This window comes from Sinocyclocheilus grahami, unplaced genomic scaffold, assembly GCF_001515645.1.
Source record: "Sinocyclocheilus grahami isolate Dianchi unplaced genomic scaffold, SAMN03320097.WGS_v1.1 scaffold24.1, whole genome shotgun sequence".
Taxonomy (NCBI): Eukaryota; Metazoa; Chordata; class Actinopteri; order Cypriniformes; family Cyprinidae; genus Sinocyclocheilus; species Sinocyclocheilus grahami.
The window spans coordinates 641,647-666,102 of NW_015505203.1; the positions used below are offsets into that span (position 1 = coordinate 641,647).

Genomic DNA, 24,456 nt, shown 5'->3' on the forward strand with positions numbered 1-24,456 from the left:
CATTTTTATATATATATATATATATATATATATATATATATATATATATATATATATATATATATATATATATATATAAAGGTTAAAAAAACATTCAATTTCAGAAAAAACAAATCGTCAGGCTTGTGGGGTTAAGAAAACTAACATGACATGTGAATATGAAAAGGGCCTCTTGCATGTATTGTGCAAGTACTAACTGTGTCGTACGTCAAATCAACATGCAACTCTCTGTTAAAGCCCAAAATGTAGCTCCTAAATAGACAGGAGGCAAAAAGCCCATGGGTTTCCTCTCTCATGATGGTGTGAGCCGTGACATGTAAGCAGAACTGAAGGCACAACTGAGAGAATAGCCGGGTTACTCATCAAACTCAGCGCACGTACATGGTCGCCCACGACTCGACTATCTATATACACTGCGCCTATAGGGCCTAATCTGCACAGACGGGCTCGGAGAGGTGTTCGAATGAGATTTTAGGCACAAACATCAAACCCCAGCGCTTTTCTGCAACAGGAAACGTCGAGGCCTTTTCTGAAAGTTGAGGAAGTGAGCGTGCAAGTGATGAGCAGGAATTTCTCGCACTGGCTGAGACAGACAGACTTTTCGGCTTCTGGCAGAGAGGCGGAAAATAATAAACTGTCTGCTCATTTTCAATCATGCAGCATTAAAATAACCTGTCGTAGTTACTGTAGCGAGTAAATATGTCTAGCCGCAGCGAGCCATGCAAAAAAAATATCAGTCACAACTTGGGTCCTCAAACAGCAAAGATAACATCAGATCGCAGCTGAATAAGACGAGCCGTTAAAGCAACTAAATGCCGCACTCCTACGCATATACTCCGAAGAGATTCAATTGCAAGGCTGTACAAGAACAGAGCAGGGCTGTAGCGTGCTGGTCAGTCACCCCACCCTAGGTGAAGTAACGTTACATATGATGTCCAGTGTGATCATGTTTTTCGATGATCGTTTGCTTCGAGTGCCGATGCACATCCTGTAGTAGGCTACAGATTAAACGTGTGCCTCCCTCAGATAAACTAGTAGGTTTCCCACGCCATCCCTCCAGCCTCGGAGGTTCGGTGGAACTGTTCATTATAGGGTTGGCTGTGAGATTACGATATCGTGACTTCAAAATAAGAAGTCAGAGCCTGAATTGGACCTGCGCTGAAAACTGCCTCTTACCTCGTCCCCGCCTTGTCGCCCATCTCCGCAGGCTTTTTCCTTCAATAAGGAGAAGATGCTGAGTATTGGATATCTGACCGAGCCGAGACTTCGAGTAAGGCGGTCCTCCTTTCCTCAATCGCTGCCACTCTCGCTGGCTTTCGCTGGGTAGTTTCCGCGGCCCAGAGACGGAAGCCTCTCTCCCCACTCCGCTCGCTGCCGCTTCAGACAGCAAGCAACTGGGCTTTGGCCTCAGAGTTTGATGGGCATCGTGAGCAGCCAATCAAATGTGGAGAAATCTCTGACGTCATCCCGTGGGTCACCAAATCCTCCCACTTTGCCCTAGGGACTACCAATCAGAAATGTGTTTAGAAAGAACGTGTGCTTCTTAGTACAGTATGAGGAAAAACTCAAACATTTACATATTTACGTTCAGCGTTTTACGGAGACACTGTGGAAATGTGTTTGTAATATAATTGACAGGGTTTGGAAGACTTGTGCATTTTAGTCTAATCATTAAAATGTCAAAATGATGAGGCGAAGGGCATTAAACAGGAAAGAAACAGACTGCGAAGGATTGATAAACTGCATTTGTGAAACTATAGTTAATTTTCTCCACGACAAACTAATATAGAGTTCATTTATGACTGCATATGGCTCCCATTTATTTTTAGCATGTCACTAATGTCATTATCGAAAGAATTCCCATGATGGCATGGCATTATGTAACCCAACCATGAACTCATGCAAACTTCTACAATATAATAGAGCCTTGCCCCATCTAGCGACGTACATATAAATGTCACCAGAGGAATATTCCTGTCAAATATATATCTTAACACAACTGCTGTTGATTACGAATTGTTGTATAATAATGTGCTTACATAGATATATTTAGAAAATAAGCCAGAAGATTCTTTAAGAGTTCTTACAATGAAGAACGTTTAGTTTGAGATCAAACTGAAAACCAGGGATCCATAGACTAACCATTGATGATTTAAAGACCATAGTGGACCACAAGGACTTCATTACACCCCAAACTGAACTTTTGAGTGCTTTGTCTAAGAGTAGTACAGTACATATGTGAACCATGATACAGCTGAGGCTATTGTATATGTATATAAGTGATGCATATTTATGTAATTTGAAACTATTGCTGCTGATGTTGAAGAAAGACATATATGTGTGATTCGACTATGGGCACTTTTATGTTCTTTTTTTATTTTTAAAAATACATATAATTTTGGACAAATTCCTCTTTCTTTGTCAAACTAACAATAAAACCACCTTAAAAACTTTTTACTACCAAAAATATGACTTATCTGGTAACTATTAATGTACCTGAATTAACCCATTTAATCCCAAATTTTTCCCAGATATATGAATATATGAATAACCATATATGAATTTGTGTGACATTTGTAAGGATATTAAACAATCAATGTCAATTATTTAAAAAAATGATTGAAAAGTCCATGAAAAAATGGGTTTTATGTCTGGTCACAATTGTGACCGGTAGTAGAACACAGGGAGTCTAGGTCTATAGCGTAAATGCACTTTCAAAATGACAAATCTCCAGAAATTAGTTTAAAGACTGGTTTAAATTGTTGAAACAAGTATTTTATTCCATTAACAAAGAAGTAAATATTGTCTGACTCAGTTTCAAAAAGGACAAAACATCAATCTTATGCAGCAGTTTGGCACAAATAAATATATAAAATGATGACAAAATGACAAATTATAGGAACTTAGAAGGTAATTATTATAAACTTCATTATAAACCGAAATAAATAACATAATACATAAGTAAAATTACAAAATGAAAAAAAGAAAACGTAAGGTTTTTAAAAATTAAGGAATAGATAAAAAAATGAATAAATAAACATATGATGAAATATAAGCCTATGGTAGGAAACATGTAACAATGTCAAGAAGCATGTAACAATACATTAATATCAATCAATTGTCACAACAATTATCAATCAACAGTCACAACTGTGTGCTGGTGTGGAACTCATGGATTAGATGAACCCTCCCTCAGATATAACAGTGGAATTATTAAAAAACAATCACAAACGTGTGCTGGTGTGGAACTCATAGAACTCATGGATTAGAATTGTAAATTCTACATAAATTGGCCACCACCACTTTTTTGATCTTATTGTGCTGTGGTAACGGGACACCTGAAGATCATGTAGATCTACTCCTCCCATTTGCTGCTTGTAGGAGCGGATTATTTGAGGTTGCTGGAGGTAGTCATATGCCTTTCCTTCCTTGTTCCATCTCTTAACTGGTGCCTCAGAGTAGACATTTTCCACATTGCTTCACACTGTTGTCTCTCCACCTCACCAGTAGCTTTTCTCCTTCAGATAGAAATTCAGTGGAGCCCCTCTGTGACTTCTGGAATCCATTAATTGGTTTGAATGGCACATCAAACAACTGGTTTTGCCGCAGGGTCCCAGTGCACCCATATCCTTGCTTTGTCATCTCATCAATCAGGGATAATGTGGTGAAGAGGTTGTCATGCATGAAGTTGCATCCTCCTGGAACACCAGCTTTTTCAGCCAAACCCAGCACTACGCTGGGCCCTTGACCTAGCCCGGTCTTTGGAAGAAGGGTATGCACTCCAGCATAAGGCTCCATGTGGTAGAGGTAACCCCCTGAGGATGCCAGGCTCCAAACCTTATAGCCATAGCGGATTGGTTTTCCCTTTATGAACTGTTTGTACCAGTGGCGCCCATAGTAGGGAATCATGATCTCATCAACTGACAGAATTTTGTAGAGATTTGACATTTCTATGGTAAGCTCTCTCAGAGATGGTGGGTACATTGCTAAAAATACATCCAATGGATTTGCATTTGTTGCCTTTAGACATTGTGCTGCTGTTGGTTCATACACAATGTAGTCAGGCAAATGGCTTTTTGCAGTTTTTTTGGACTTTCTGAAATGTCTGCTCTTGTTGTTCCTTTTAATCAGAGGAGCAGAGATGCTTTCTGCCTTGGGCACTGGTATGGTGGCAGTAGTAGCATCTGAAGATAACAATAAAGAGGATGAAGCAGCTTCAAGCTTTTTTGTGAGACTTCTTGTTCGGATTGTGAAGTTTGGTTGGTCCTCGCAGGCAGGTTCAACCTCCTCAAAATGATCAGATCCAAACAGTTCTGCAGTAGAATTCAAGATTCTTGATGGTAGGTGAGCGGAGCCACCAGTAAAATCCATGTCAGATGCATCGCTATCGCAGTCGCTTTCTATTGCATCCTTCTCTGTCTTTGGGACCACTGCTATATTGCAAATTGCAGGCCCTGGATCATCAGCATCAAGTAAATCCAAAACTTGACTTAAGGTCAGTCTGAAAGAGAGTTCATCAGAATAACACAGAATGACATATGGGGGACATAGACTCCCTGTGTTATACCACCTACTGTCTTCAATTATCAGCAGTTTGACAACAGAATAAACCATGTAATAATATAATTTCAATATGTATGTATAGATAACCCTTTCATTTCATTCAACAACTTGGAAAACTTACCTGTCATTTCTGAGCTTTGACACTATCCTTCCATTAAGATGGCAGTACCAGAAAATGAATGTGTATGGTCACATGGCCAAACTACCCAATCATGTTAGACCTGCCCTGAACTCATGTAGACATCTTAAATTTTCATTATATATGAACATGTGCTTCATAATAAGAGTTGCTTTTTAATACTACAGAAAAATATGCGAGCAAAAATTGTAGTCACAGTTGTGACCGGTGGGATTAAATGGGTTAAGCACTAGTAAAATAATTAAAATACATAATAGTATTTAATGTGAGACCACTATCAATATGACTTTTTATACAAAATATAGCTGTCGCACAGTATTGGTGTAATTTCTACCACAACACTGTAATGTCCCTTTAAAAAGTTTGTGTGAAAGATTGTTTAGGTGGTGTCTATGGAAATGTTCAGTGACATCAGAGCACATGTTGGACATGGAGGGAATTTACATTTTCGTCAACAACAAATGAAGACAAATCAAGGTAAATATTGCTTGATCAGTTAATATATTTATTCTACGTCATTTCCAAACATGCTGTACCTTCAAGGGTGTTTTTAAAAAGCTAAACATTTTAAGTTAAATAAGTGTATTTTGCATACATGAAATGCTAAGTATTAATTCAAAGCTAATCAGTAAAGCTATCTTCCATTTTTTCACAAAAAACTTTCCAAAAACAGTGTCATCTCAGTCTGCTCAATCAGCTCCTCTTTTCGTCATGACCCCTGTGCTATTTGGGCACATCTATCAAAAGTCCTCACTTTCCTGAAGGATCAATACCCCACTGCTTCAGTGCTGCATGTGGTCAGTGATGGGCCGACCACCCAATACCGGAAAAGGCCCTGCTGAGTGGATAGGAGCAGCAGTGAAAAGAAGAGCTGATGACATCATAGCTAGAGGGAAGGACATACCAAATGCTCGGGTGCTCTTTGAGGAGCTTCAGCAGCAAAAGTCTGCCACAGAGCTCTTCCATGTTGAGCCAGAAGACATTGAGTGTATGGACATTCATGTGCCGTCCGAGCTACAAACAATCCGTGTCACAATGAAGATTCATCAGGTAATGGTTGACAGTCATCTCCAAACAAATAATTGTTGTGACTAAGTTCATGCCTTAACAGTTTTTCTCTCCTTTCAGATAATCTCTGCTAGCCCAAGCCAAATGTCATGGAGAATCCTCAGTTGCTTTTGCTCTGCACCTCATTCAATTCAATTCAATTCAAGTTTATTTGTATAGCGCTTTTCACGATACAAATAGTTGCAAAGCAACTTTACAGCAAATTAAGTTTCTACAATATTTAGTGGTAGCTTATCAGTGATGACTGTCAGTTAATGTACATATGGCAGAAATGTACGTAAAAATCAATTAAAGACGTAATCAAACAGACGATGAACACTATTAACAGCAATTATTACAGGTGCATCTCAATAAATTAGCATGTCATGGAAAAGTTCATTTATTTCAGTAATTCAACTCAACCTACCAAGTATTGAGTACATGTACAGTAAATGAACATACTTTCCAGAAGGCCAACAATTCACTAAAAAAATTTTTTATTGGTCTTATGAAGTATTCTAATTTGTTGAGATAGTGAATTGGTGGGTTTTTGTTAAATGTGAGCCAAAATCATCACAATTAAAAGAACCAAAGACTTAAACTACTTCAGTCTGTGTGCACTGAATTTATTTTTTCAATTTGAGTTGAATTACTGAAATAAATGAACTTTTTCATGACATTCTAATTTATTGAGATGCACCTGTATATGATGCAATCAAACTTATAGCAAAATGTGGTAGTTTTGTGTGTTGTTTGAGGGTTGGCATCATCTGAGGTCCTGTGAGGGGTTGGCATCATCTCTTCTCAGGTATTCTGGATCCAGACTGAAGCTTGTGGCAAAAACAGAGAAACAAATAGAGACATAATTAGCGTAGCTGCTGTTCCAACCAAGCTAAATTGATTTGTTTAACCCAAACTAAAGAATAATAATGTGCATTTGATCAGATATAAGCTCATGACTGCAAATGTTTTAATCCATAAACAGTCATGTTCCAGCATTGGGACGAAGCTTCCCCCTCAACCAGTACATCGCATCCTGACACAGCTCAAATAGGTCTGCGGCACATTGTGGACTTGAACGAGGGACTCATTGATCAGTGGTGGGCTGTGAAGTATGATGGAGATATTTATCCTGGCATCATACAGGATACTGATGTCTACAGTGGCGCTCTGGTTAAAACCATGAGCCGTGTTGGACTCAATAGTTTTTTTTTGCCTCTAAGGGATGACATAATCTGGTACCAAACCAAGAATATCATAGGCATTATCCCTGAGCCTGTACCAATAACCAAACGTCACAAGGAAATTATTGTGTCTGGAAAGAAATCTGCTAAACACTTAATTTGATTTGGCCTTGAATCACATCACGCACACGCGCAAACGCTCTCTCTCTCACACATATGCAAACATACATATACTCACACATTCATGGTGCTCAAAATTTTCCACATTCCACATCTCTGTTTAAATGATACAGTTTCAGGTGTTCTTTACAGTTACTCTTTACAGAAGATGAGTGTTCATTTAAGAGACCAATGAGAACATTTCAGTATCAAACTCTCACAATTATATAGCCTCATAATTATCTCACAATGTTGAATTTTGATGCATCATTTATTGCTTATATTTTTGCCTTGCCATCAGTTGTGTCAGTTATTTACAGTATGCACTGTAACCATTAATCTTTGAGACAAATCAGTTTTATACATCAAACTCAGCACTACACTAAAAACAGGTGTGGTTATGTTTAATGACTTTGTGAACTGAGTTTAATGAGTGTGGTGAGTTTAAGAATCTTTCTAATAAATATCTCTACTGTTTCTCTACATTCACATTAATTCATTGTCATTTCCACCACCACCCTGTCATTTCCATCACCACACACACATTTTTTTAAATTATTAAAAAAGTTCTCATCACACATTCAAAATGTATCCACAATTTATGAGATCATGCTCTACTTAATATAAAAATTAGTGTGACAGGTGTACAGTTCAGCATTTGGTCCTTAGGGCAGTTAATTTATCTCATTGACAAATGTATAATTCTACATTGTGGAAAAACTGGTAAAACTAGTTACAAAATTGATCTTAGACTATTCTTGAGTTGCATAAGTTATTCTATTTTTAAATAACAGCTGTATATTGAGATGTGGTGGAAATTACATTTGTTCATTGCAGGTCAGAAAAAATGTAAAATATTAACAATTTCTCTTGTAATTTAAGTTTGTCTTCTTACAGACCTTAAAACTAGACAAATTATTTAAACTTATGAGACTGTTACGTGACTTTTGAACAAGTTTTTTTTATTCAACTTCACAAGGCTAAAAGTGTCCCTTAAGTTGAAGAAACGCTATCATTATAACTTTCAAACCTTTAAACACTTCAGTTAAAAGATCTATGGCCGAAGGTGGCCAAAATCATTCCAACACCTATTTTTGTAAATTTTTCAATAAATATTGTGCATACAATACGCTAGATATTGTCATCAAGGTCCATTCATGCTGGTTTCTCTCATATGTTCTTGGTCTACACATACAGACACACTCACCACAAATAAAAATGTTTCAATTTAATTGCAAACCTCAAACATATAAAATGAAAATCATAGATACAGATAAGTACAGATTTATCAGCATTGTTTCCTTACTTTATATTCAACAACCAAAAAAATAAGTATTAAACTAGGGATGCACAATATATCAGTGACCATATCGATATTTTATGTTTAGATATTATCAGGGCTTTTTTTTTTCAAAGCTAACTTTATACTTTTTTATGCCAGATTTAACACAAATCAGTATTTCTATAGTGCATTCCTAGATCACACAACAGTTAATATAAAGGAAAGATAATACAAATATCTTTCCTACATTGATCATGGATGTGCCAATATATAATGTAGTATAGTAAACAACATATAGCGCACACCCCTGAAACAGGACTAACTGACGTGCTGGTGGCAACTGCTCTTCTGCACTGATTTTTTTCCTAAATTGGACAAGGAAGAGGAAGCTAATGATTCAGCATGAAATGTCCGATATCGGTGCACAGTTCCAAACTATGACACCTTTCCACATGCAACATACTACAATCATAAACAATATCTACTCAATGTCAACCATATACAGAGCTACACACTCAGGAGCCTCTTAAACAAACCAACCAAAAATATATATAGGTCAGGGATTTACATATACAGGAAGGGTATTACAAGTTTAAAGGCATTTTGTTATACAACTGGTAAAAGGATACAAAGATGGGCTAGGAAGACACTGGGCTACCATGATGGAAGAGAGATCTTGACATGTGCACATGCGCTCACACGCACACAAAGCTGGAAGTAAGAAACTGTGATACTAAGTCTCTTACCAACAGCACACAAAACACTCCACCTCTATTAAAACAACAATGGAGCTATGAAAGACCACCAGTGTATTCCGTATCTACTGGACTTCAATGGGGGAGAAATAGTTATTATAATCATAACTGATCAAACACACAAAAAACGACAGTCTATTCATCGTCATCATATTCATCATCATCCTCTTCATCTTCCTCCTCATCATCCTCTTCATCATCCATATTGCTCTTCATCATGGGTTTTGGAGCCATACAATTCCCCATCATTCCCATACCCATGGACACACCCCCAGCCTTGCCCTTCGTCTTGTAGTCCGCAACATCCTGCGCAAAGAGGAAACATCGTTATATTGTAAAACACTGGAATTGTGATGTGTTACATGTTGGACTACTGAAGCATGTAGATCAAGACATGCCTTTTGATACTTGTCCTTCAGCTTGTTGGCCTTAATCAGAAAGGGCTGTTTGGTGGCATCTGTGAGGCTGTTCCACATCTCGCCGAGTTTTTTGGCCACATCTCCGATACCCAAGCTTGGATACTGAGCCTTGATTTGTGGACGATGTTCCGAGCAGAACAGGAAAAATCCAGAGCTGTTGTGACAAAATTTATTTATTAGTCACCATTAGTATGATAATGCTTTATAAGCAATAATGTGATGTTGTGAACATTTTTATTCTAAAAATTAAAAAAATATAATGTATAACTATCATTCAGAACCTCTACATAATAAATCATTAAAATGCCAGAATATTAGAATATAAGGCAAGATGGCGATAAAAACCCTTTCTGCCAGCATCAAATGAACAAAATATCCTTCATAACAACTGCATATAGACAGTTTTAGTAATTGAGGTAATGCGTGTCAGGTCTACTCACGGTGGTCTCTTGGGTGCGTTGGGATCCTTCTTTTTGCCTCTCTTGCCTCCAGGCATGTATTGCATCATCTCTTGATCATAACGCACCTTGTCCTGTTTGGCCATGTCATCAAACCTGGATTTCTCTTTAACGGACATCGCCTACACAACAAATCAAGAGCGTTTTCCACTGAGAATATGAAAGTACTTCTGCATTGCTTTATTTCAATCATTTGAGTCAAATAATATTAGAAAATGTCATTTCAAATCTAACCTTCCATCTTGCAGAGCATCTTTTGGAGAATTCTGAAAAGCTGACTGGAATCTCGGGGCTTTTCTTCTTGTGCTCCTCTCTGCATGTCTGAACGAAGTAGGCATAAGAAGACATCTTGCCCTTGGGCTTTCTTGGGTCTCCTTTCGCCATTTTTGCGAGATGAGAGGCCTATGTCCAATAAAGTCTTCTCGTGCTGTATTTTTTATCTAAAATGATAGGAAATAAAGAGCATAAAACAACAGAAAAAAATAATAATACATTTTTGGTAAGGTGTGGCTATCAAAAACAGATTAAAACACAAAGTGACCCATTGTATTTTTGTTTTTTTAAATAGTACAACATTTCTTACATCAGTGGGGTGCAGGGCTTATTAGACTAAGATGATACACAAAGGGAATTCCAGACCCGTCCTTCTTGCATGGGGGATGTGAACTGATTATTAATGAGACTGATTTGGTGTTCACAGCCTTTTTTGGGTAATACAGTGTGCTATAGCAATTAACAATACAGCTTTTATTGTTTGTTACTATTAGCAAAAGTTTGGACTACTCTATTGCACAGACAAAAATTACCTTCATACACAGTCTTATAGGTTATGCAGCAGCACACATGTGAAAACGGTGGTGGTAGCCTATAAAAGTGGCTACTAAAAACAGAAAGGCCATCAGCAAGAATTATTCAACATGAATGCATCCTCATGACAGAAACTCTTCTTTATTTTTGCGAATCTTTTTCACCTTATTAATATTTAATGTTGAGCTCAATTGCTGTTCTTGGTTTAAAAGTATGCATTACAGCGTTCTGCCCGTTTACAAGCGTATAGAGGCTGTTATATATAGTAACTGGTATAAGCTCTGCCTCGCGCTGCTGTTCTTCATTCATTAAAATGGCTTCTTTGCAGAGCGAGCAAACAGATGGGTTGACCGTGCAACAAAGCAATACACACCCCCTCGGGTTTAAAAGACGATTCTAGCGACCCAAGGGCTCTAATTAAAAGAAAAACATATTTATCAACTAAAATAATTGTTGTACTTTCAGTTTAAAATGACTGTAAAAGGTTTTCGGATCATATTTTGGCGTGTTAAACTGTTTTTCTAAGTTGAGCCCTAGCTGTCGCTTGGCGCAGTGCTGCCTTAACAAAGACTAGAGCCAGCCATTGCCTATGCGAGTATATCAAGCGCAACTGTCAAGCTGGAAAAGATGAAAAATCATTATGCACGGTCTTTCTTTTAATTCAAAGACTTAGGGATAGACAATCCAGAGCGAAAACGAAAGGGACTGGCAGTTTTGCAACTAAACTGTATGTTTTCTGTCTGAAATTATCCCGTCCTTGCTGCGTGAAGGAATAGCTGCTCGTCAATGGTCTCAATCGCCAGCCATTTTAATACACTGCAAGCACGCTTGTTTAAGTTGGAAAAGGAAAAATGCGATAACATGTTTCTAACGCGTATACACATCCATATTTCACATGATAAGATAGAGAGCAAACAATAATTGCATAAGCGAATGGTCTTGGAGACAAAAAATACAATTACGTGAAGATGTAATCGAAATCGGTCTGTATAGAAGGCAGGGTGGTTCATAGACGGGACATAGCGAGCCATATTCAGCAGCGATGCGCGTAAGGAATACAGTCAGGGAAAAGAATCAGTTTAATAACTTTTGATCTTGCAGTTAAAGGAAAGGAAAACATGGTAAGTGCTGATAACAGCAAATCAGAAAATTGCGTTTGACCTCTATAAAAAAAATAGTTTGATTTTGTTCACATTTCTGTGATTTATTTGAAATAGGCAATTTATCTCAGAAAGACAAAACGCAAAGAATATACATAACTCCTTCTTAACCTTCACATATGAACGAATTTATTTTTAAAAATACATTTATTCTGTTTTAGGGGAATAGATGTTAGTTTCACATTTAATTAAAAAAACATGTAAATGTGTATAAAATGAAATATTTGAGCTAAAAATGATTGGAATGTGTTGTGTTAAATATTCGACGGTTTTCCGTACCTGTGTTGTTGAGTTGATTGAAATCTCACCACTGTCTCCCCTTCTCTCTCCGCTTTAAACCCCATGCGCTCAGCCTCGCGCTAGCTCAACACGAGACCGGCCTGATTGGCTAAGGCAGTCTCGCCGATTCAAAACAACCTCCATTCCTCGCCATTGGGCAGCGCTACATGCACATTTAGCGACGCTTCTTCCAGATTGGTCCTGGCGTGAGTTTTCGTATGCCCAGCCTCTTTACTTTGTTTTGAGGATGCTTAGAGAACTTGCACAGAAAACTTCAGTTCTTGGACCTTTTCATGTTAAGTTTAGCGCCAATATGTACGACACTTAATTGCCAGCATGGATTTAGAGGATGCTTGGCAAACCTGCAAAGGAATAAACACCAGGTTGCCATTCTTGTACATTCTTTTGATGTTGTATTTACATTTTTTAGTGCTTCTTTGCTTTAACATCTATCGTAGTAATGATATCCACCAAAATACAAAGGATGGATTATAGTAGGCCTACTGCAAGGTCAAAGGACTGGCAAAGACTTTATCACAATAATGTAAAAAGTACTTCATAATTATATCATTAATCATAGTTGAGAGCAAAAAAGACAACAATACAAAAATGCGCTGCAACTGGTACACAGTATCAAGGCTGATATAATCATGTGTACAGCACTATTAGTGCTTTGAAGGTCTAACAAATATTTCTTGTGTCTCTGTTTATTTCACACATTCACGCACTGTTCAGTTTTACAGATGTCGGGACACTTACCTGAAGGCCCCTGACATATGGTATAGATAACTATGGTTTAATGTTTTGTATGCATTTAAACTGTATGCTGTGAGACATTTCCAGTGTGATGCTTGAAATCATATTTACCACCACATAAAACAGCAAAGCATTTGCAGATGCACAAGGGAGAAGCTTGTCCTGTTATGATATACCATGCAAGGTCCATATGCACTTTCTTTGCTTTGATATTTTATAGGATGTAGCGGATAGTAAAAGTCCAATTTTGTTTTAAATTATACTATATTATTATGACAGATGTCTTCAGTGTTGTACCTGAAAAGAGCAAGACCAGCAAAATTTGGTGTTCCATTCGAATCAGGACACAAAAACATATTTTGACTTGTTTCATACGCCTTTGTATGTCATTTTCTCAATGTTTTACACTGTCATGCAGGGATGGGCAGTATGTATTCTGTTCTGTTAACCACAGACCTAATTTCAGGCATTTCATCAAAAGCCTGTTCAAAAAAACCTACTGACATCAAGACAAACTGGACCTGGAAGTGCTAAAAAGCTAACTTGAATAAAACAAGAACACATGGAAAAAGGGGACCTACTGTATATTGTCTCATATGTATGTATGTCTCAGTATGTCAGATACATGTATTTAAAATACAAAATACTGTTTTGTATTTATCTTTTGTATTTTACTATGTTTACATAATGCGAGCTGCAGCTGTACAACTCCATTCAGCATTGGGTGAGCAGCTTTTCTGGAATAAGATAAGGTGCAGATGTCATGGTCAGATGTACTTGTTGATTAAAGTTAAAATAGTGCATCATTCAGATTTGCCTTCATTTAACATGAAAGACTAAAAGAGCACAGACAAGGGGAAAATATCATAAGTCAATCAGTTTGATAGTTAATCGGTTGTTTTTATTGGAATTATTGGAATGTTGGAGTGGAAAAAGAAGCATGGACGAATGAGTAATAGAATGTGATGTGCTTGGTACAGTTGCACTTATTATAAGTGCAGTATGCCGCGAAAGGAAATTCAAATTCACACTTGCATGTTGGCAGGCAGTTTTTTGTATGCGGGCTCCAAGACGAAGTGGAACACCGACAACTGTGAATGTGCGATTAGCCACTGTAGGAAATAGTGAGAACAATAACAACGTGTAACAAATGATAAAACTGTTTGCACTACAAACCAGGGTGTTCATAATTAAGATAATATACAGTAGTCAACATTTAAAGTGGATCAAAAAAGTTCATCAAAGTTGTCCTAAGACAAGAATGCATTTTGGGTTTAGGTTTTAGGACAACTTTGATGAAAGGTTTTGATCCACATCAAATGTTGATATTAAAATAATTTGGTAAGACACACCAGTTTGCAGTCTGCATATTCTCTAAACCATCAGAAAGCAGTGGTGAGAAGAGGTTGCAGAGTAGTTTGTCAAACAAGCGTTTCGTGAGATGTTTGTGAATAAATGGATTTCTGATTAGGTTGTGGATCATTTTGGATGTAAAAATGTACTTCTTAAACCTACACAAATGAATCAAAGAATCATGTAAAACCCAGTAAACTTGAGAATATGACTTGTGACATTAGAACAAAACATATGAATATGATAACATATGTATAACAGTAAACTGAACAATACTCTCTTATATATGCTTTTTTAAATTCATTAAACATTTTCTCTTTTTTAATGTTTGTATTAAACACAGACCATTATTTTATTCATTATTTGAAGGCTCATTTTGTAAATGTAAGCATTTTAAATGTTAGACAAGTGCAAACTTGGTACTTTATGACAAATTTGACACATTTACAAAATCAGGTGATTGTGTTCACCCATCTATGCAAATGTTCGTTTACAAAAAGAATTAGGTTAACCAGTTTAGTGTAGGGATTGTGTGCATTTGTGAAGACACTGATGAATGGAACACTACATTTGAGCAAATCGTGTTGAATGCTATAGATATTAATTCTATTTTTCTTTTTATTATATACAACAAAAACTTCACATGAAATAAGCATAAAAAAGTAGTTTGTGTATTTCCTACAGGGGAGGGGAAAGGAAGAGGTATGCAAAATGAAAACAAAAGTTTCTAAGCGTTTTTTTTTTGTATTTAGAATAGGTCAGACAGATTTCAGCCTATACAGTTACCTGCACTGGATGGCCAATTTCACATGTATTTTGGGTATTTTCAAAATACTGTATTTGTATTTAAATAATTTTTTTCCACACATTATTTTATATTTGTATTTAAATACATTTTTCCACACAGTATTTTGTATTTTTATTTTAAAATACATTTTCATGTCATGCGTGTCATCTGAAGCCTTCTACAGACTGTGCGACTTCAGCAGTCTTGTAAGATCATTACAAATCACACTGTGTGACATAGATCTAATAAACGTGGGTACGACATGTAGACTGTACAATGATGACATGTATTAAATTGCAAGTTAATATATAAGAATAAAACGTCATCATGCGTACTGAAAAAAGAGAAGAGGAGCTGGCGGAGGCAGATGATAAATTCCTTGGAATCCCACATACGGGATTCCTTTTAGGGCTTTCAGCCTCCATGGCATTTATGTTTTATCACTATGTCACATTGATCAATACATCCTTTCATGTTGCAGTTTTATTAGTAGATGATGGTCATAGCAGCAAACACTGTGAGATGGTCATCCTATTTCTGACACTGTTAGAAAATGATCACATAATATCTTTGGTTGCCTCTCACAGTATGACGTAGGACCACCGTTTAGGAGCCATGACGAAAGAAATGACCACAATTGTTTCATGATGGTCATCTTTTATCTGGGTCAGCCCAAAATCATATGCAATGTATACTGGGCATTACAAACAATGCAAAACTTGCAGATGAATAACAGCACATGCTTCCTGTTTTGTAAGAATTGGTGTGCCACTATATTATGTTGAAGGTGCCACATCAAAGTGAAAGTTGCGAGACTTCAGTGTCACCATTACTAAGCTTCTGACAGTTCCATATATTTTTTAAAAATTGCCCTTAAGGATTGAGTTATGACGGTCAAGGTGATGACGTTTAATGTTCCCGACAACCTCTGTAGTCTCATTGACCACAGCTTTTAAAAAATCACAAGGGCCTATTACTAATGTATTTTATGTTATAGAATTAAACATGAAAATATATTGAGGTTCTGTTAACCACAGACCTAATTTCAGACATTTATTCAAAATCCTGTTAAAAAAAAAAACCCCACTGACATCAAGACAAACTGGAACTGGAGGTGCTAAAAAGCTTACTTGAATAAAACAAAACACGTGGAAAAAGGGGACCTTCTGTATATTGTCTCATAATGTAATTCATAATAGTATTATCTAGATGCATCCATTTTAAATAAGATATATTTTCTGTGAGCATACCTCAATGAACACAACGGATGAGTCACTGTGGCACATTCAATTTACATTTACTGCATGTTTCATCGACTTACAGTAAAGCACAGATATAATGGAAGTGCCCATTTCTACTCTCAGTATCAAAGTATACTTCCTAATATCTTAGGTTTCAGAAGTCAAAGAGAACATCAAAACTCAACAGTACATGCATATACACTGGTTGTTTATGCCTTCCTTTATAAAAGTGGATAATAAAAAAGCACTTAGAAAAACAGTTGACCAACGAGAAGAGTCAAACCCACAAATTACTATATTTGCCAGTTAGTGACTGACAATTATGCATGCTACTAATATGACAACAGTAGCGTGCACAGGCCTCCGCAGGGGCAGGGGCGTGTTTTGGGGGTTCAAGGGGCAGGGGCTTGAACCTCCGCCCCCCCATACACACCACCATATGACAATATAATAGTGTTTTAGTTGCAATAACAATCCAACATATAATATCTATGCAAACTAAGTGCCTGATAATAGCAAAATAGATATATGCCATACCATAGAAATGACTGTCTGTATTTAAAATAAGTCAGCCTGTTTTAAAGGTCATCATGCTTTGTAGGTTTTTAACTGTCCTTTATTTGCCCAAGTATATATTTTTGACTTTATATTGTTTATTTTATTAACTGCTGGCACTTCTCAGCAGCTGTTGTGTTGCTTTAAAAGTATTTTTTGCTGTTGTCCAAAAGTGCAATTAATTAATTATTGAATGCATACAACTTTTTAATTAGCGAATAAATACTGAGTGCACATACATTGACATAGGCCACAAAACAGAGATCCAAGTGTTAACCCAACATATAAATTATTAACTGAAGTCAATTGTGCAAGTCACTTAATTATTCAGAGACGCACAATTATCCTAATTCAGTCATTCCAAATGCACGAGAGAGGTCATCTTATCTCCTCGAGCAACTAACTGTAAATACATTCTTATCGCGCCTATTCTACATTCAAGCTGGTCACAAAGTTCACTATTATGTTAACATAGCTATCATTTATTTGTAGTTAAAGCAAGAATAATCGGTAGGTTCGTCTATTTGTAAAAACAGTGCGCTCTGAGTAAAAAGCAGAGCAGAGCTTAAGGAACCGCCCTAAAGCCGGCACGCGGCTGTGTGTGAATCTCGTGCTCGCTCATTCGCACTGCAGACTCTCGCGCAGGCTTTCTGGTCTAAGTGAGGAGCTACGACTAATTATCCTTAGGCCCCAAGGGCAAAGAGTCATATATATACATCATCTACTGCCAATATTTAATATCACTGTAATCCCGGTGCCATTTCGGGCTTTCAACATGGGGAAAAAGCTCTCGACATGGACGCTTCTAGTGGTCTTTTCTCTGCTGGTAGTGAAAGGTAAGCGCTGCGCCCCTCTTTGTTGAACCCGGTGCCATGCCTACTTCATCATTTTTGTCGGCACCGTAGGCAAGCATTGATTTAAAGCATTAAGACTTTGACTTTAATGTAGCCTCCATTTCTGTGGAGAACACGGGGTGCAGGAATCACATAAATCACCGTGTTTGAGTTGCGTTTTAACATCTGTCTGGGTCTGGATCATCTGTCTGGATTGAGCCTTTGCTACGGCGCTGTGCATGACCTGCCGAGGCTCAACAAATGATGTTTATCTAAATGCGAAGAATTCAATCGAATTAAACATTTTAAATCTGTCCGTTAAGCATATTAATGAGAAGAATATTACAGATGTATAGAAAGCCATGCAAAGTTAAAACAGTTTAAACTTTTAGAAATCACGAATTTGTGGAGGTTTATTCCTTTTCACCACGTCTCGTATGTTTTTTAATGCAATCTGTGTGAATGGTGCTTCGGCTCTTTGGATTAAACAATGCATAAACACATGACAATTTACAAAATTATATTTATTTTTATATTATATATATTATATTTATATTTATATTTTTATGCGTTAATTTAGACGTAATGCACGTTTTTATAGAGTTACTTCCTTGCGTTGACAATTTAAATGCACTGCATTATTTTGCTCATTGCACCCTCCTGTGGCCTCGGGAGACAATTAGACCTATACAATAAAGACCTATTTAATCTGCATATAAAACATTAGAAATTAGATATTTGTTTAATTTTTGTGTTTGATTGTTAAAACAAAAAATATTTGTTGTTTGTCTCAATAAATTGTGTTAATTATAAATACAGTGGTTAAATTGAAACATTTTTTTCTATTGCTTTTTGTTTTTAAAAAGTTTATAAAAAAGATACCAAACGAAAAAAATCGATACCAAACGATATGAAACATTATATCGTTGATAAAATTTTTTGCTATATCGCCCAGCCCTAGAAATAGCTATAGAAGTTTAAGACTGATGCCAGTTGAGTGTTGCAACACATTATCTGTGACCCAGTGCTAAAAATATATGGCAGACATTCATTGCATAAGACATGGAGAGTTGAGTCTGGCTTATTACAGAAGAAACCATTTAGAAATGTACTACCAAAAATGATACATGGGGAAAGAATCTTTGCAGAAACATCTTTGTTGTGTAGTACATGAACACAAAAGATTCTTTGTCCCTTTGTGCTTGAAGAATGCATTTGTAAGCTTGTAAGTTCTTGCCTTTGTTAAAATCCAGGAATGCAGCGGCGCTACTGTGGAATTTGTATTATAAAGAGTCTTTAGTAAAGCTGGGCTTCTGATCCAGTTTTAGCATTAGGATCCATCCATCATCTGAGATTTTTATTATGGTACTGCATACTTACCAGTATTGCAGTCAAATAAGAATATTACAGGCCTTGGATGAATGAATGAATGAATTAATGATGCATTTATATAACGCTTTCTTGTGTATTGCTATACACCCAAAGCGCTTTACAATCATGTGGGGGGGGTCTCTCCTCAACCACCACTAGTGTGCAGCATCCACTTGGATGATGTGACGGCAGCCACAGGACAACGGCGCCAGTGCGCTCACCACACACCAGCTACAGGTGGAGAGGAGAGAGAATCATCGAGCCAATCAAGTTGATGGGGATTATTAGGAGGCCATGATTGACAAGGGCCAGTGGAAGGAATTTGGCCAGGACACTGGGGTTTCACCCCTACTCTTTACGATGAGTGCCATGGGATTTTTAATGACCACAGAGAGTCAGGACCTCGGTTTAACTTCTCATCCGAAAGACGGTCGGATGAGCTGCATAAACAAAATCATGCATTTATATGTAAGCAATAAGGTACGAGACACATCACACACACAACAACGTATCTCTCATATGAGAAGACTTTCTTTGATAGCAGAAAGGGAGTGGCCTCAAAATTAAAGGTGAATGACCTAACAACACCAGCAGGGGTCTTTTACAGTTTATTACATAAATAATAAACAGTTAATTTAGCTGAAATACATAATGCATGGAACGGTTCTATATTGATTGTTTATGTTGCTAAGGGTGTTGCACAGTGGTACACACTACACAGAACTGCTGAGTGAAGCGGTCATAGCCGTGCTTTATCGTGAAAATAACACAGCTGTTGACCAAGCAGAATCAAGGACTGAAACGAACCGTTTTATAATGATTTTTATGTACATGTGTAGTGTGTGTTCAGGCATGATTTACATAAATACAAATTACATGCTCGTTCATGATTTGAATACTCATTTAGTGTTTGCTTATGAGCTGCACAAATATTTTGTGAATGTTTCCTATTTTGTGTGTTTTGAAGGAATAAGTCAGGATCTGAACTTGGCAGATGCGTTTGACGAAGATGAACCAAGTGAGTATGACGATTATGATGATGACAGCAGTATAGTGATTTGTAACTGTACAAAAAAAAAAGTTCTTTTTACAGAAAAAGCTGTGGTTGGCAGAATAATTCTGTAAAAATACAGCGAAATGTAAACATTTACAAAACAACAAAATTTTAGTTTAAAATTGTAATTTACAAAAAAATTTAATGTTCAAAATGTTCACTGTAAACTATAAGATTACTTGTTCTTTTTCACTTCCATTGTACATTTAACAGTATTTTACTGTAAAATTACATTAATTGTAAGGTTAGATCTATTACAGTTTTTCACCGTAGAGAGTTAACTTACCAGTAACCAATTAACAGGTTTTTACTGTAGCAATTTTAGTCTGCTACACTATATACAAAAATATTTTTAGTGTAGTGTCAGACGGATTTTATTTTGTATATTAAATTAACTTTTGTTTTTTTAATTCTCCAGCTGCCCCACCACCTAAAGTGGACCCAGCAGGTGGTGCAGGAGGAGCAGGTGAGGGTAATCATTGTTTGTTGTAATTAATAGCACTGTAATAAGCAGAGCAAAGGCTGTTAAATGAGCTTTTCAAAATTAAATGATGAGATCATTTATCACCTTATATGACTTTATAACAATTAAAGGAATGTAATACCTTATTTAAAATAATTTGATAAAATGATGTTAATGTGTTCAACAGTGAAACCCAGTCTTAAACCTGTTAAGCCCACAGTCAAGGAACCAGCAAAGCCCAAGCCCAAACAAACAGGTGAGAGGCACTTAATTTATCTCAAATGCTTGTTCTGCTTGAGATGCACATAAAACAAATATCCCTACTAACCTTCTTCAGTAACAACTGGAGCTGTTAACATCTTTGAGTGCTAAAACATGTTTTGTGTCTTGTGTTATGATGAGTCAGCAGGACAATTACACTGATAGAAAGCTCTTAGAGCTCATATATTTATCTAGGTCAAAAAACACTGTGTTATGGTGCAGTATAGGTTGGGGAGTAGCCTATTTTGAACGTTGAAGAATGTATACTGTAAAAGAAAAATCTCATGAATATCCTGTATTTTGGGTGCTTACTAATCAGACTTCATCATAGGTTTGAGTACCCAGCACCCTCTCTATGTCAAATGTTTTACAATACTAACATATTAACTAACCTCCACTAACAGAAGAGACATTCACTGATTTGTTTGACGCCACCATTCGGCCGGGCCTGTTGCCCCGAACACCCCCTAGTCCTCTCCGAACCTCTGTTCCCCCTCGGAAAGCCCAGTCTGGTTTGTACCGTGCTGTCAGTTTCCCTGTAGAACCGTTCATCGTGTTTGTGTCCGTGTTTCTTTGTCATGTAGATATGTGCATTCAAAGCAAGTTTTAAAGTGGGATGAAAGGCCAAAATGTTTAGATATATTGTTTAACAGTGTCCAGTTTTGACTGAGTCTGGTAATAAATGCGATCATTGTTTAGCATCATTTTGCATAGAATGCTCTGAATGTTCTTCCATATTCAGACAAAACAGAAGGCACAGTCCCTAATAATACATTATTACTACAATGCATACCTTGCATACATTTCAGCAAATAAAAAAAACATGCTTTAGCTTGTACTCATGTGATGTAAATTATAATAGAATTATGGCAGCTAAAATAAGTCATGGCCACAAGCACAGATTTTCTGGTGGATGTCAACTTAACTCCTTCTATGAACTTCTCTAGCGTGTCTTACACCCCAATATCACAGCACACAATATGATCACATCCTTTACATTTGTCTTCATTGTCATCTTGTCTTGTGAGATTGTGTGGGTTGTATCTTCACTGCATAAAATCTGAAGCATTTAAAAGCTTTGTTTTGATTCACATCTCATATTACACAGAATTATTAAAATAACAGTTGGTACTGTGTATATTTCATTCGTTATAGTGAGTAATTCTTTTGGCTGATAGATTTTGGGGACTTGGATCTTGAAGACGCCCTGAACCCCGACAATGATATCAGAGGAAAGGGCAAAGACTCTGGAAAAGGCGGTAGGTATTTTTCTGTTTACCTGCTTTTACATTTCTCCATATTTCTTTTTTGCAATTTAGTGGTTCAGTCAGACATCTTTAACAGGAATAATGTAACCTTCTGCAGAGCAGAATCCACGTCCGGATAAAACTAGCCTGCTAAACTTGTTGTAATATAAGAACTCATTCTGATGAATGGTTTAGGCCAAAATAAACTGCTTCATCACAGCAGACTTTGTTCTACATTCTGAAGAGAAAATGAAATTTTGAGCTGAAATAAAACTTCTCCACTCATGACACTGTTTCTCCAAAAAGAGATATGAAAGCACAGAGGGCCCTCTGTTTCCTATCAAAATATCATATTGTGCATCATTATCCATTTTGTCCATTTTCTGTAAAAGTCTGTTTAAACTTGAAGGTAATCAAAGGCCTAGCCAAAAGAATCACACAATAAAGTCAATAATATCATCTTTACAGTCTATCACTGGGGAACTTAGGCTACTATGTTGCTAGTGATGGATTAACCCAAGCTAGCCAGGCTTGATGGCATCTCATGTCTCTGCCAGATAAAGAACTCGGAGGAGGGGGCCGTGATGACGGCAAACCCAATAGCAGAGGTGGAACTGGTGGTAAGAAATATAGTAACTGCTTGGGAAACCCCTTCTACCACCCTCTTCCTCTCTTTATCTTCTTGGCTGGAAAAAGCACCTTTTGTACCCACAAATTGAAACTGATCTCACCATTATTAAAATCTAATCGCTGTCTGACTTCAGGTCAAGGCTTTTTAGAACTGAAGCATTAACCTAGTGATCACCATGGCTCCTGACCTCTTGCATCTTGGCTTTGCATGGATTTTAAACATTTTGGTTTAATCAATCAGATTGCTAGTTTCATTGCTTCCTCTAGATTGTATGCAGCAGTAGGGCTGGGTATTGATACAGATTTCATGAATCAATTCTAAATGACAAGTTTTTGATTAGATAACATTCAATTCCGATCTCAATTTAATTCAATATTTGTTAATTTAGAATTACTATATGTCAATACTTAAATATAAGTATATTTCAGTTTTTATGAACAAAAAAAACATTTTCTCTGAACTAATGCTGTGAATTATACAGGGAACCCTTTACATGGGTTTACAACATAGATTAAATTCAATTGCTATTTATTTTTTAGATAATCGTCAATACCAGAGAAATAAAAATGAAATTTTTCATTTGGTTTGAAAAAAAACTTGAAAACATTGATTGTCTCTGCTTTCTAATGTGGTTGTTGATATGGAATCATCATTAAAACGGTGGCTTTTATCATGAAAACGTGTTTTCATGACAGATTTATTTAAATATCCATTACATAATTATGATATTTGGAATGTGTTAAGTAAAATATAATGAATATTAATATACTACATACAGTATATTTATCAAAACGCTTCTCTTTAGAGCTGTTCCTTGCTAAATAACAAGTTACGGACATTAAATTACTTTCCTGAGGTAAATGTTAGGTGACATTGTTTACAAGCTGTTTTACATTACATCTTGAAACTCTGAGCAATTACTTGAGACATGATACATTTCAGTAAGTTGTACTGTGTCTTTCAACATGGAACAACCTTTTGAAGTCAATTCGTATTCATTTAGCGCTATAACTTGTAGTAAAGTGGAAGAGATAATCGGTTCGCTTGCGCTCCTTACAGTAGCTGCATTGAACTGCAAGTTAAGAGTGTGTTAGACGAATGCGTTGCAAGGTAAACAAGAGAGTGCCATCTAGAGGAGAATACTGATAATAATAGGATTTACTTTAAAGGGGTCATATGATGTTGCTAAAAAGAACATTATTTTGTGTATTTGGTGTAATGAAATTTGTTTATGCGGTTTAAGGTTAAAAAAACACATTATTTTCCACATACTGTACATTATTGTTTCTCCTCTATGCCCTGCCTTTCTGAAGCGCGTCGATTTTTACAAAGTTCATCATTCTGAAAAGCGAGGTGTGCTGTGATTGGCCAGCTATCCAGTGCGTTGTGATTGGCCAAATACCTCAAACGTGTGACGGAAATGTTACGCCCCTCACCATACTGTGATGCTCTGTCAGGCCGGAGCGACGAGACGTTGAAGTGTTCTGGAACAGTGTTGTAAATACAACTTAACCACTGATTTCTAGTCGTGTCCTATGGAAGCCCGTTTTCCGCCACTGAATAAAAAATAAAAAAAGGTAATTGCGACTTTTTGTCTAACAATTCTGACTTTTTTTCACAGAATTGTGAGATATAAACTCGCAATTGCGAAT

At 36.8% G+C, this 24,456-nt stretch overlaps 3 protein-coding genes across 8 annotated transcripts in view; 1 reads left to right on the top strand and 2 right to left on the bottom strand.

Annotated features, from left to right (window-relative positions):
- Positions 1-1,407, bottom strand: part of LOC107561939 (arrestin red cell-like) — a 61,166-nt gene extending 59,759 nt beyond the window's left edge. Inside the window, exon 1 of the mRNA XM_016246488.1 lies at positions 1,177-1,407. Within this exon, the coding sequence (XP_016101974.1) occupies positions 1,177-1,199 (23 nt within the window). The 5' untranslated portion in view covers positions 1,200-1,407. The remainder of the gene's footprint in view (positions 1-1,176) is intronic.
- A 6,898-nt stretch (positions 1,408-8,305) lies between these two features.
- LOC107561946 (high mobility group protein B3-like) lies at positions 8,306-12,347 on the bottom strand. The gene is made up of 5 exons (XM_016246499.1): positions 12,253-12,347; positions 10,241-10,446; positions 9,989-10,128; positions 9,528-9,702; positions 8,306-9,435 (listed from the first exon to the last, which is right to left on the bottom strand). Exons 2-5 carry the CDS (start codon positions 10,388-10,390, stop codon positions 9,265-9,267), a joined length of 636 nt encoding a protein of 211 aa, XP_016101985.1. The 5' UTR covers positions 10,391-10,446; positions 12,253-12,347; the 3' UTR covers positions 8,306-9,264.
- A 5,163-nt stretch (positions 12,348-17,510) lies between these two features.
- The window catches only part of cd99l2 (CD99 molecule-like 2), a 15,361-nt gene continuing 8,415 nt past the window's right edge, over positions 17,511-24,456 (top strand). The window contains exons 1-7 of one of the 6 annotated variants that reach the window (XM_016246542.1): positions 17,511-17,780; positions 20,116-20,166; positions 20,621-20,674; positions 20,853-20,921; positions 21,331-21,438; positions 22,105-22,185; positions 22,731-22,793. In XM_016246542.1, the coding sequence (XP_016102028.1) occupies positions 17,720-17,780; positions 20,116-20,166; positions 20,621-20,674; positions 20,853-20,921; positions 21,331-21,438; positions 22,105-22,185; positions 22,731-22,793 (487 nt within the window). In that variant the 5' untranslated portion in view covers positions 17,511-17,719. The remainder of the gene's footprint in view (positions 17,781-20,115; positions 20,167-20,620; positions 20,675-20,852; positions 20,922-21,330; positions 21,439-22,104; positions 22,186-22,730; positions 22,794-24,456) is intronic. The other 5 variants (XM_016246547.1, XM_016246555.1, XM_016246563.1 and 2 more) reach the window with 5 other exon arrangements.

Coding starts and splice junctions, on each gene's coding strand:
- LOC107561946 (XM_016246499.1), bottom strand. CDS start 10,390: ATGGCGAAAGGAGACCCAAGAAAGCCCAAGGGCAAGATGTCTTCTTAT. Junction 9,703..9,988: donor AACGCACCCAAGAGACCACC/GTGAGTAGACCT, acceptor TTGTCACAACAG/CTCTGGATTTTTCCTGTTCT. Junction 9,436..9,527: donor TGAAGGACAAGTATCAAAAG/GCATGTCTTGAT, acceptor CTCTTTGCGCAG/GATGTTGCGGACTACAAGAC.